This window comes from Oncorhynchus mykiss, chromosome 2 (assembly GCF_057628025.1).
Source record: "Oncorhynchus mykiss isolate SJ-2025 chromosome 2, ASM5762802v1, whole genome shotgun sequence".
NCBI lineage: Eukaryota > Metazoa > Chordata > Actinopteri > Salmoniformes > Salmonidae > Oncorhynchus > Oncorhynchus mykiss.
Genome location: NC_143023.1, coordinates 54960941 through 54975323, shown reverse-complemented (window position 1 = coordinate 54975323; position 14383 = coordinate 54960941). Strand labels below are relative to the sequence as shown.

The 14383-nt window shown below is 40.8% G+C and overlaps 1 protein-coding gene across 8 annotated transcripts in view; it reads right to left on the bottom strand.

The window, feature by feature from the left end:
- spg11 (SPG11 vesicle trafficking associated, spatacsin) overlaps positions 1-14383 on the bottom strand; it is a 98400-nt gene that overhangs the window by 50766 nt on the left and 33251 nt on the right. For all 8 annotated transcript variants that reach the window (XM_021565598.3, XM_090202360.1, XM_021565615.3 and 5 more), the window contains exons 16-18: positions 7765-7968; positions 4046-4152; positions 2900-3045 (exon numbers count right to left, since the gene is read on the bottom strand). In XM_021565598.3, the coding sequence (XP_021421273.3) occupies positions 2900-3045; positions 4046-4152; positions 7765-7968 (457 nt within the window). The remainder of the gene's footprint in view (positions 1-2899; positions 3046-4045; positions 4153-7764; positions 7969-14383) is intronic.

Genomic DNA, 14383 nt, shown 5'->3' with positions numbered 1-14383 from the left:
CCGAAACAAGTGTTCTTTTCTTCTCAGGAAGGTCAAGACTGGCTTATTTTTAGGCAGTTCCGAAACAAGTGTTCTTTTCTTCTCAGGAAGGTCAAGACTGGCTTATTTTTAGGCAGTTCCGAAACAAGTGTTCTTTTCTTCTCAGGAAGGTCAAGACTGGCTTATTTTTAGGCAGTTCCGAAACAAGTGTTCTTTTCTTCTCAGGAAGGTCAAGACTGGCTTATTTTTAGGCAGTTCCGAAACAAGTGTTCTTTTCTTCTCAGGAAGGTCAAGTCTGGCTTATTCTTAGGCAGTTCCGAAACAAGTGTTCTTTTCTTCTCAGGAAGACCAAGTCTGAATATTTTATGTCTGTTACCACTGATAACCTGATTGACCCTAGAACGTTTTGGAAGGCTATTAAGTCTATGTCTGGTAACAGTAATGTTAATGAATTACCGTCATGTGTTTTGAAGGACTCTGTTTTGAAGGACTTAACTATTACTACCTGTCAGGGCAAGGAGATTGAGGTTGTAACCTCATATAAATATCTTGGGATTTTAATTGATGACGGCCTCTCTTTTAATTAAATTGCGTATTCAACAACTTACAAAAAAATTGAAGCTGAAATTGGGATTTTATTTACAGAATAAGGCCTGTTTTTCTTTTGAAGCCAGAAGGAGGCTAGTATCAGCTACATTTATGCTGATATATGAATGCTTCAGCTCAGTGTTTGAGATCAATTGACACTCTTTACCATGGCACTTTGAGATTTATTTTAAACTGCACAACCCTTACACACCACTGCACTTTGTATACCAGGGTTGGCTGGCCTTCTCTAGTCACTCGTAGGCTCAGTCAGTGGTATACTTTTATATACAAAGCCATTTTGGGTTTACTACCTTTTTATTTGTGCATTTTTATTGAAATGTGGTGGGTACTCCCTTCATTCGTTGGACTTTATCCTGCTAACTGTTCCAAATGTCCAAACTGAATTTGGTAAAAGGGCTTTTATGTACTCTGCGCCATCGTCTTGGAACACCTTACAAAATACTTTTAAACTGGAAGAACTTGTCCCGATTGGTGTTTTTAAATCACTGATGAAGGATTTTGAGGCTGATTCCCTGACCTGTCAATGTTTTTAATTTGCTGTTTTATACTCTTGTGAATTCAATGGTTTTTACTAGATTACTTGTAGTTTTTCATGTTGTCTGTCGGTATTTTTTTTGTAATGACTTGCTGCTGCCTATCTTGGCCAGGGCGCTCTTGAAAAATAGATTTTAATCTCAATAAGCCCTTCCTGGTTAAATATAGGTTAAATAAAAAATATTCCAAACACTGGTTCTTAGGACTTTTTAGATCTTGTGTAATTTTGATTTTAAGTAACATTTTATTTGTAAATCTATGCAAAATGTGCATCTGTCGTACGTGTGAATAGTGTTTTTTGTAAATAAATCCATGAAATAACAATATTTATTTTGATAAACTATTCTTGGTAAGTCTGACCACTGGGTGTGTTATCACAATAAAACAAAACAAAAATCACTCTGACTTGAATCAATGTGTTGAAAAATTGATTTTCGTGTGGGGATGAACATGTCATTTTTGAAACAAATAGGGAATTATTTAACAAAAGTGCAATGGTGCCAATATATTTGGCTGCAACTGTATAAGGATAATTTAGTTACTACATAATAACAGCCTGCAGTAGGCCTTCTACTTGAGTTATTCAATGAAAGGGGGCAGCACTAAGCTAGCCTGAAACATCACTACCTGGAGTACCTCAAATTGAGCTGTTATGTTATGTCTCCATGAGACGCCATCTTAAAAGCTGCAATAAGTAACTTTAAGGATGACCTTACCAAATTCACATAGAAATGGGAATTATAGACCTGTCATTCGCATTGAAAGCAAGTCTTAATAAGCAATAGATGTGCACCATTTCTATTCTTCCCATGCTTATGTTTTTGTCTTTTACTTTTGGTTTTGTACACTAGCTTGAAACAGCTAAAACTACAATATATTTGGTTATTGAAAAGATATAGCACAGCGTTTTAGAAGATGCAATGATTTTCTACTTTTGCCACAAACTGAAATTAGGCAATCTATTAGAATTTTTGCAACCAGTAAATGGCGGAATGATTTCAGCATATTGCACCTTTAACCGGCTTAATTTGATTTCAATGCACTGTTGAGTCTTCACATAGGAATGAATGGTGTCACGTTATATACGTCATATCTAGTCATTGGACATACTGTTATGGGATTTTTATTAATCATGACTAAATGATGTATACATTTAGCTTAGAATTACAACTAAACAGAATACTACTCTGTTACTGTATGAATGTATGAATCTTATTATAATCATAATACTGAATATAAGGTGTGTAGTTTTAGTCAAGAATTAGAACAAGGACTTTCTGTTCCTTGGTAGAAACAAATGGAGCTATCGTCAGACCGGCTGGAATACTGTGTTCCTTACAGGACATTCTGTCTCCACCCAGGGAGGGGAGAGACCTTGGGCTTGTAGTAGATTGTTAAACAGGTGGCAGACAATGTGAGGAGGCTTGTGAACTATATTGACATTGTATCTGAGAGTAGGAGGGACATTTATGACAAAATTTGAGGTATATAAACCAATGTACATGGTATTATAACCGGAGCCAATAGATTAGGTTTTGTCTTGCACTGATGGAGCTGTTCACCTTTTGGCCAATAGCCTGGTGGAACCAGCCTGATCACCGCATTCCAAAAAATGGCCACTATGAGAAATAAAACAAACTATATGCATGAAATTCCTGTTTCCTGCCTAGGAAATCGCTGAAGGCAGAATTATAAGGTGAGATACCCTCGTGCAGTTATCACATAGCATCACGCGGTTACCAAATATAAGGCTTTTGAGGAGAGAAAAGGTCCAGACCTGGTCGATGCCACCCGGGGCAAACATGATGGTAGCGAGGGCCAGAAGACTGTGTCCTTCCAGGAGCATGCTGCTAACCATGGCCTGGCTGCCTGGGATGAGGACCTGGGCACTGGTCAGACTGGCCTGGAACACACGTTCTGGATCTACAGGACAGAGACACATAATTATTTAATGGTTATTAATGACTCGTCAAACTACATGTCAAAAACAAATAGGGCTGCATGACATCAGCAGCCTGGTGTTCCAAATAGCATACCTGCTCTATACCAATAAACCCATCAGTTTAATTTTTTTTTTAGGATATGCTAATCTAGCAAGTCAGGCAACTGAAAGCAACTTTCCAACAGTGTTTTAGTTCGCTGTTTGCTTGCTAGACAGTTCAAATGACGACCGAACATATCTGTTTAGACTGTAGACAACTTTTATTTTAACAGAAATGTAGAACTTCTTGATGCTGTCAAAATCAGGCTATCCTAACAATGGTCCCAACGACAGGTTCAAAGTTGAAAATATTTCATGCCTATGCAACAAGGAAAATGACAGTCACATTGACAGTCTACAGACAGTCGGCATGAGTATAAATTCAATGTAGCTTTGGCCAATGACACTTGTCGCATTCTAATGGTCTAGAGACATTTCATAAGACGGACTATAAATCAACCTTAAGCACCAACAATAAAACATGACATACCACTATTAGGTTAAAAATAAACAGACTAAAAAAAACTCACGGATGCTTAATCGAGCTCAAACCAAGTTTATTCAACTACTGGGTCATACATCTGCAAAGAACATATTCACACAAACACTGACATTTAACCCTTTCTCCTAAGCTGAGCCCCTTCTTACACATCTGGACAGCCAATACACCTCTGTTGCTATCCAGAAGTTATTCCTCACTTCATCTAACCTGACCACTGCCCAAATTCCTCACTCCTCTCCAACTCATGGCTGTCATGATGACTGGTACCCGACTGTCTCTTCTCCTCCCATAGGATCCCTGATGGCTAACAATAACATATCCTGACATAATGTAAACGTTATACATTACCCTCTCTCCCTCAGTGAAATGAATAAGTATATTTCATGATTCCAAAGGTTAAGAAATCAGAACCCATCACCGCATAACTAAAACTGCCATACCTGAGAGGTCTCTGGTAATCTCTTGCATTTTCACCAGCATTTCAAACCACGGGTGACTTTCATATAGACCATTATCAGCTAGAGCAGGGCAATTCCTGGGTGTCAACCTGATACAAAGAAAGAAAACAAACATGGAGCACGAGCTACAAAAACATACAGTATATTTCACAAATGCAGTGTCATCTGAGCCACAAATAGCTTCAAAGAAGGAGATTGTTTGTTTGACAATTGAAAATACTTTCAAAACCAAGATCAGTAAGCTCCTAATACAATAAATACAATACATTAGCTGAATCTCAAACCGAACACAAGTCAATCTCAGCGGTTAGTTGTCGAGTGATCGAGGGCTCTACTGTGTCTTTCAGCAACCTCTCTACCAAGTGGGCATCCTGTGCCAACTCGGCTCCCGAGGCAGCAAGTTCTAACCACAAATCTTAGCGTGTTACCTAGCAACAACAAAGCCACTACTAAAGAAAAATATATTTGTTTTATTGTCACATACACTGGAGCAAATTGTTTTTCCAGGGTGAGCCAAAGTAGTATGGCACCCCTGGATTAAATTAGGGTGAAGTGCCTTGCTCAAGGGCACAAAGACAGATTTCTTACCTTGTTAGCTTGGGAATTTGAACCAGAGACCTTTTGGTTATTGGCCCAATGCTCAAACCGCTGGGCTACCTGCCGCCCTCAAAATAGTCTGAATGAATCATCAAGAAATCTGTAATTCATTTGAACGTTTTTGCATCATGAGGATGCTCAATACCACGATGTCTCGCGAAAACAACGATGTGACCACATTAACAGATTGTTAACGTAGCTAGAACATGCTGTGGCTCAAAGCTGCCTCTGCCATACAGAGATGAAATATCTAGCCAATACAATTTGAATTTGATAACAGTGCTTGTGAACTTCAGAGCTGTAACAGTTTTACAATTTGGCTTCTAAAAGTATAAATGCATACTAGTAGTAGGTAGTAGTCATCGCTCCTGCTCGAAAGTCTACACATTCTGGGTGATGCAAAGTCATCATCTTACCGGTGAGCTCACTGGCCATTTCTGATCACCGTTCTCAAAACTTGTCATACGTTGCACATCTCACACTACAAGAGCATTGTGCCGACAAAGACGGGATCGCGAGCCCTAAGATTGTGTCTCTGATCTGCTCTTATTAAACGAGCGTTGATGATGGCAGAGCGTTGAGTAGGCAACGACATGGGGATTCTGTCTCCGATCTCAAAAACATGTCTGGGACAGCTAAATTTGGGCCAAAAATCGTGCAGTGCACGCCCGGCTTTAGTCGCACAAGTTTACATCTAGCTAAGGAGTTGTGCTTGAAGGTGCCGTATTTCTTAAAAAAAGGTATTGTAGCACCAATTTCTCATTGCCACATGTTGAATGAAAAACTTCATAAACAGCGGGATACATTCGTGAGAATGAGGCGGGCGAATTGAGCATCTACCCACATTTCATCTTACCGTCCAAAAGCAGTGTATGCAGCGGGCTATACACTCGTATCCCCCATGTACCGGTTCGTACTGAAAACATCCCCTCCTTAACTCGATTTAATAGCATGGCAGCGAGAGAAAAAAAAAAGGGAAAATATGCATACTTTCTCTATGAAACCTCATTTTACACCACCATGCTAGAATGGCTAATGCTAATTCCTGATGTTGTACCCTGCGTTCAGCCAGGCGTAAACAACAAACTGCTGCAACCTGATTGGCTGAACGCGATACACAACATCCAGGACTAGCATTCCTAGACATTTAATAAAGAAAGTGTGCATATTTTTTTCAAATTCCCCACCTTCTCTCCTTTAAATTGAGGTAAGGAGGAAATCAATGCCTTTACAGGCTGAATGGAGAATGTTTTATTTACGAACTGGCTCACGCGGGACACGAGTGTAATGACAGCTGCTTACATTGCCTTTGTACAGTAAGATGAAACGACTCAATATCACCATCTGCCTGTCTTTGGGCTAGTAGGCTAGAGGGATTAGGGATGCAGGCAGAGAGTGATGATGAAGTTGGCCAACAGCAAGAAGTAAACATTTTTTGCTCAAATAAGTAATCATTAATGATTTGCATTGTCTCAATTATCTTCCAGTCACTGCATGACAATGCACATAAACTCAGCAAAAAAAAAGAAACGTCCCTTTTTCAGGACCCTGACTTTCAAAGATAATTCTTAAAAATCCAAATAACTTCACAGATCTTAATTTGTAAAGGGTTTAAACACTGTTTCCAATGCTTGTTCAATGAACCATAAACAATTAATAAACATGCACCTGTGGAATGGTCGTTAAGACACTAACAGCCTACAGACGGTAGGTCACAGTTATGAAAACTCAGGACACTAAAGAGGATTTTCTATTGATGGTCGGATTCTCGTTTATATTTGAAGGAATGAGCGTTACACCGAGGCCCGTACTCTGGAGCGGGATCGATTTGGAGGCGGGGGGTCCGTCATCGGACTGAGCTTGATGTCATTGCAGGCAATCTCAGCTCTGTGTGTTACAGGGAAGACATCCTCCTCCCTCATGTGGTACCCTTCCTGCAGGCTCATCCTGACATGACCCTCCAGCATGACAATGCCACCAGCCATACTGCTCGTTCTGTGCATGATTTCCCGCAAGACAGGAATGTCAGTGTTCTGCCATGGCCAGCGAAGAGCCCGGATCTCAATCCCATTGAGCAAGTCTGGGACCTGTTGGATCGGAGGGTGAGGGCTAGGGCCATTCCCCCCAGAAATGTCGGGAACTTGCAGGTACCTTGGTGGAAGAGTGGGGTAACATCTCACAGCAAGAACTGGCAAATCTGGTGCAGTCCATGAGGAGGAGATGCACTGCAGTACTTAATGCAGCTGGTGGCCACAACAGATACTGACTGTTACTTTTGATTTTGACTCCCCCCTTTGTTCAGGAACACATTATTCAATTTCTGTGGAACTTGTTCAGTTTATGTCTCAGTTGTTGAATCTTATGTTCATACAAATATTTACACCTGTTAAGTTTGCTGAAAATAAACACAGTTGACAGTGAGAGGACGTTTCTTTTTTTGCTGAGTTTATGTTATAGCCTACAATTGTCGTCTTTGAAGCCAAATACAGGACATGTATATTTTTGCCTAAACAGCTGACTGGCAAAGCACACTGGCACACTCTGCATTCTAAAAGTGATAGAAAAGGAGCCCAGGCCGATCGATGTTCCCCATGGTCCTAAAGCCAGCCAAGCAATACTCTAAACAGCTATTGCATGTTAAATCGGGATTGGAATGATTTTAGTTCCCACAAAAAAATGGCCTACTTTAAATTGTTGGTCTTGAGCTAGGGTATGGCGACTGCCATACTCAACTGACGCCCGCACCTGTGCCGCAGCAAGGCAAATTGGTGCTGTGACTTTGTTGCGGCAATGGCAAAATGTCATCTAGCGACAAATTAAGGAGCCAATAGTGATTCTCAATGAAAAATTGCAGAATACTGCATTTATAATGGCCTCCTATCCAGACCAGCGTGTCACAGCTCTCCTTTGCTGTGAGTCGAGTGACTCGGATTAGCCAGGCTATCGTAGAAATTATCACTGAAACATTTTTGGAAACACTGAACACATCAGCAAGTGGCCACTCAAGACAAAAAGGGCTCTGGGGCCAAGTGTTCGGTTTGAGATTCAGTCATAGCCTCCTCCTAGCAAATAGTCATGAAATATTGATTGTCCCTTTCCCTCACCTGTTGTGCTCCAGGTAGGTGTAGAGCAGGTAGCGAAGGCCATTGTCCAGGCAGTGGTGGATGAAGCGTGTGTGTAAGTCATGTCCTTGAGGGGAGCGGTACTGGGGAATGGGTGGGCTGGCCTGCATCACCCCACCTGCCTGGCCCAGCCTCCACAACAGCTGCTCAAAATCAGCCATCTCGGCCTGGATGAACACTCCTCTCCTGCAAAGAGAGTGGTGGGTGATGGAGGTTAGCAGCTAACATAGCTTTCTTACATATCTAGTGTAATATACCGTATATGACTATTCATTACGTGTATTCAGCAGTGTAGGGTGCAATACCAGTTTGGCCACAAGAGGCCGACACTTGCCTACATTTTTTACTGTGAGTTTGCTTCTCTGCTTCTACTATGGTGGGCTCGCAAGTAAGCCTACTAATCCAGAAAGAAGCACCTTAATATAATACATTTATTTTCTTTATTTTTTAGATTTTGGCTCCAGTATTTCTTCTACTAAACATACAGTGCCTTCAGAAAGTATTCACACCCCTTGACTTATTGCACATTTTGTTGTGTTACAGCCTGAATTCAAAATTGATTACATTTAGTTTTTATCTAACCCATCTACACACAATACCTCATAATGACAAAGTGAAAACACGTTTATAGATTTTTTTTGCAATTTTATAAAAAAATTAGATAAAGAAATCGAATATACATAAAATAGTCACACCCCTGCGATAATACATGTTAGAATGACATTTGGAAGCGATTACAGCTGTGAGTCATTCTGGGTTAAGTCTCTAAAGCCTTGTTCACATTGGCAGTTTGAAGTGACTCAGATCTAAGTTTTTTGCATAACCGATTCAAATCTGTTCTTTTTCCTACAGTCTGAACAACCAAAAAGCACATGGAATCTGATATTTCAATCCACATTTCAGATCACTTTCGTAGGTGGTTTGAAGTCAAATCTGATTCCTGGCCATGCGACTTTGATCTGAACAGTAAAATCTGATTTATTTGCCCTGAAGTGTTTTTTTTTAGACGGTTTCTTGGCATACGTTGTTGGTTGCTAGGTACTCGGTTGACAGTTTGACAATAACATGTGGTAGCTAATTAGCTTGTAAATTGTTTGGAAACAAATTAGTGAATGTCCTAGAAAGCTAAACAGCTAGCTAGTTGACTGTTGTGGCTAGCCAAAAAGGACTCAATTTGAAAGTTGGATCATCTTATCCTTTGAGGCTTTAAAAGTGCTCTTACCTTATGATTTTGAACATTCAAAACAACTGGCAAACATACATGGCAGGCATTGATGTCACCGAAGCTTGCTACATAACTTCTAAGTGATAGGAAACAGGAGAACCACCACCAATCAATCTACATCCCTGCACACACACACACCTGTTGTCACTATGACAACTAGGGTAGCCATGTCAGCAAATGACTGCTGTCTGAACATACACAAATCCGATTTGGTCACTTGTAACTTGCTGTTTGGACAGGCATTATTCCAAAACTGATTTTAAAAACTAAACTGATTTGAGCATTAAGGGCTGCAATGTGAACAAGGTTTAAGAGCTTGGCACATCTGTATTGTACAATATTTGCACATTATAACTCTGTCAAGTTGGTTGTTGATCAGTGCTAGACAGCCATTCAAGGTTTTCCAAAGATTTCCAAGCTGATTTAAGTGAAAACTGTAACTAGGCCACTCAGGAACATTCAATGTCATCTTGGTAAACAACTCCAGTGTACAGTCATGGCCAAAAGTTTTGAGAATGACACAAATATTAATTTCCAAAGTTTGCTGCTTCAGTGTCTTTAGATATTTTTGTCAGATGTTACTATGGAATAATAATTACAAGCATTTCAAAAGTGTCGAGGGCTTTTATTGACAATTACACGAAGTTGATGCAGAGTCAATATTTGCAGTGTTGACCCTTTTTTTTCAAGACCTCTGCAATCTGCCCTGGCATGCTGTAAATTAACTTCTGGGCCACATCCTGACTGATGGCAGCTCATTATTGCATAATCAATGCTTGGAGTTTGACAGAATTTGCAGGTTTTTGTTTGGCCACCCGCTTCTTGAGGATTGACCACAAGTTCTCAATGGGATTAAGGTCTGGGGAGTTTCCTGGCCATGGACCCAAATATAGATGTTTTGTTTTGTTCCCCGAGCCACTTAGTTGCTTCATGGCAAGGTGCTCCATCATGCTGGAAAAGGCATTGTTCGTCACCAAACTGTTCCTGAATGGTTGGGGGAAGTAGCTCTAGGAGGATGTGTTGGTACCATTCTTTATTCATGGCTGTGTTCTTAGGCAAAATTGTGAGTGAGCCCACTCCCTTGGCTGAGAAGCAACCCCACACATGAATGGTCTAAGGATGCTTTACTGTTGGAATGACACAGGACTGATGGTAGCGTTCACCTTGTCTTCACCGGACAAGCTTTTTTACGGATGTCCCAAACAATCGGAAAGGGGATTAATCAGAGAAAATGACTTTACCCCAGTCCTCAGCAGTCCAATCCCTGTACCTTTTGCAGAATATCAGTCTGTCCCTGATGTTTTTCCTGGAGGGAAGTGGCTTCTTTGCTGCCCTTCTTGACACCAGGCCATCCTCCAAATGTCTTCGCCTCACTGTGCATGCAGATGCACTCACACCTGCCTGCTGCTGTTCCTGAGAAAGCTCTGTACTGGGGGTGCCCCGATCCCGCAGCTGAATCAACTTTAGGAGAGCCCTTTTTGTGCAAAGCAATGATGACGGCACGTGTATCCTTGCAGGTAACCATGGTTGACAGAGGAAGAACAATGATTCCAAGCACCACCCTCCTTTTGAAGCTTCCAGTCTGTTATTCAAACTCAATCAGCATGACAGAGTGATCTCCAGCCTTGTCCTCGTCAACACTCACACCTGTGTTAACGAGAGAATCACTGACATGATGTCAGATGGTCCTTTTGTGGCAGGGATGAAATGCAGTGGAAATATTTTGGAGGGATTCAGTTCATTTGCATGGCAAAGAGGTACTTTGCAATAATTGCAATTAATCTGATCACTCTTCATAACATTCTGGAGTATATGCAAATTGCCATCATACAAACTGAGGCAGCAGACTTTGTGAAAATGTATATTTGTGTCATTCTCAAAACCTTTGGCCACGACTGTATATTTGGCCTTCTATTTTAGGTTATTTTCCTGCTGAAAAGTGAATGTCTGCCAGTGTCTGTTGGAAAGCAGACTGAACCAGGTTTTCCTCTAGGGTTTACATTTTCTTTAAATGGCCCAGTCCTTGCCGATCACAAGCATACCCATAACATGATGCAGCCACCACCACCATCCTTGAAAATATGAATAGTAGTACTCAGTGATGTGTTGTGTTGGATTTGCCCCAACCATAACACTTTCTATTCAGGACATGAAGTAAATTTATTTGCCAATTATTTTGCAGTTTTACTTCAGTGCCTTGTTGCAAACAGGATGCATGTTTTGAATCATTTTTATTCTGTACAGGCTTACTTCTTTTCACTCTACCATTTATGTCTGTATTGTGGAGTAACTACAGTGTTGTGGATCCATCCTCAGTTGTTTTCTCATATCACACTCATTAAACTCTGTAAATGTTTTAAAGTCACCATTGGCCTCATGGCGAAATCCCTGAGCTGTTTCCTTCCTCTCCTCTCTGCTGTTTCCTTCCTCTCTGGCTGTATTTATATACTATCCAAAGTGTAATTAATAACATCACAATGCTCAAAGGGATATTTAATGTCTATCCTGGCTTCTGGCCTGAGTAACAGGGAGTTTACTTTGGGCACATCAGTCAGGCTGAAATTCAGAAAAAAAGGACCCTAGCCCTAACAAGTTAATAACGTCACAATGCTCAAAGGGATATTTAATGTCTACTTTTTTTTCTTCTTCTGATCTACCAATAGGTGCCCTTCTTTGCGAGGCATTAGAAAACCTCTCTGGTCTTTGGGTTGAATCTGTTTGAAATTCACTGCTCGACTGACTGACTAACCTAACAGATAGAATTGCCAACACGCTCTAGGAGTTACATTATGTAGCTAATTGAATGGGAACATGTGTAATTGTAATCAGACTTTAAAGCGGACACATGGTTGTTCTGTCAACAAACAATAGCCACAGATTTTGTTCACTTAAAATGTTAGGTCTTGTTGGTTAGCTAGCTAAAGGTATTTTCAAAACAGTCAACATACAGTGCCTTGCGAAAGTATTCGGCCCCCTTGAACTTTGCGACCTTTTGCCACATTTCAGGCTTCAAACATAAAGATATAAAACTGTATTTTTTTGTGAAGAATCAACAACAAGTGGGACACAATCATGAAGTGGAACGACATTTATTGGATATTTCAAACTTTTTTAACAAATCAAAAACTGAAAAATCGGGCGTGCAAAATTATTCAGCCCCCTTAAGTTAATACTTTGTAGCGCCACCTTTTGCTGCAATTACAGCTGTAAGTCGCTTGGGGTATGTCTCTATCAGTTTTGCACATCGAGAGACTGACATTTTTTCCCATTCCTCCTTGCAAAACAGCTCGAGCTCAGTGAGGTTGGATGGAGAGCATTTGTGAACAGCAGTTTTCAGTTCTTTCCACAGATTCTCGATTAGATTCAGGTCTGGACTTTGACTTGGCCATTCTAACACCTGGATATGTTTATTTTTGAACCATTCCATTGTAGGTTTTGCTTTATGTTTTGGATCATTGTCTTGTTGGAAGACAAATCTCATACAAGTCCCAGTCTCAGGTCTTTTGCAGACTCCATCAGGTTTTCTTCCAGAATGGTCCTGTATTTGGCTCCATCCATCTTCCCATCAATTTTAACAATCTTCCCTGTCCCTGCTGAAGAAAAGCAGGCCCAAACCATGATGCTGCCACCACCATGTTTGACAGTGGGGATGGTGTGTTCAGGGTGATGAGCTGTGTTGCTTTTACGCCAAACATAACGTTTTGCATTGTTGCCAAAAAGTTCCATTTTGGTTTCATCTGACCAGAGCACCTTCTTCCACATGTTTGGTGTGTCTCCCAGGTGGCTTGTGGCAAACTTTAAACGACACTTTTTATGGATATCTTTAAGAAATGGCTTTCTTCTTGCCACTCTTCCATAAAGGCCAGATTTGTGCAATATACGACTGATTGTTGTCCTATGGACAGAGTCTCCCACCTCAGCTGTAGATCTATGCAGTTCATCCAGAGTGATCATGGGCCTCTTGGCTGCATCTCTGATCAGTCTTCTCCTTGTATGAGCTGAAAGTTTAGAGGGACGGCCAGGTCTTGGTAGATTTGCAGTGGTCTGATACTCCTTCCATTTCAATATTATCGCTTGCACAGTGCTCCTTGGGATGTTTAAAGCTTGGGAAATATTTTTGTATCCAAATCCAGCTTTAAACTTCTTCACAACAGTATCTCGGACCTGCCTGGTGTGTTCCTTGTTCTTCATGATGCTCTCTGCGCTTTTAACGGACCTCTGAGACTATCACAGTGCAGGTGCATTTATACGGAGACTTGATTACACACAGGTGGATTGTATTTATCATCATTAGTCATTTAGGTCAACATTGGATAATTCAGAGATCCTTACTGAACTTCTGGAGAGAGTTTGCTGCACTGAAAGTAAAGGGGCTGAATAATTTTGCACGCCCAATTTTTCAGTTTTTGATTTGTTAAAAAAGTTTGAAATATCCAATAAATGTCGTTCCACTTCATGATTGTGTCCCACTTGTTGTTGATTCTCCACAAAAAAATACAGTTTTATATCTTTATGTTTGAAGCCTGAAATGTGGCAAAAGGTTGCAAAGTTCAAGGGGGCCGGATACTTTCGCAAGGCACTGTATAATATTAATTCCAGACAGCTACCCAGCTAACGTCCTGAGGGAAAATGCCAAGGGACCAACAGGGAACGTTGTAAGGTGCTGGGTAAGCATTTGCTGGAGTGGCAGCACACTTGACCAAAACCAGGCACAGTCATCAAGTTACTTTATGTTCATTGTCAAAATTCCTGAAAGATGTTTGGCTGTTCGAATCCACATGCACTTCTTTGCATACATGGAAAGCAGGTATTCAACATTCCAGTTCTGGAACATTGTTCTTGAATTTGAAAGACGAGTGATGATTTTTGTCTGTACACACATAACTAGAGATCTTGGTCTTTATGTTGGAACATTAGAGGCCTTGGTTCTTTGCACTGGACAGAACAAACTATGCAAGGTGGATTCCTATCCACATGAGACATGAAAGCTCTACCAGCTAACTTTAGCAAGATTCTCAGACTTCCTGGTCTTGCCAAAAACACAAAACAGGTTCTAATGCATGCCACTTGACCAAGCCCATGTGCAAAACAATTAGCTGGTAAAAGGAACAGGGGAAACCCACTAAAAGGAACGGAGAACCCTACTGCCTTCTGGAGATGGATGGTAGTAGCAGGACATACTACTGGTTGATTTTGAATCCCAGCTTTTGAATGTAGTGTCCCCTTTTAACACAAAACCTTCAACACGAGCAAAGTTCATCACACCAGACATCAAATGGTCAGCTTGTGCAACAATTTCATGTAAGGGGAATCCATTCCTAGATAAATGTCCAGGTCTTCTGGTTTTGGATACATGCAATTGTGCAAGCAAAGATT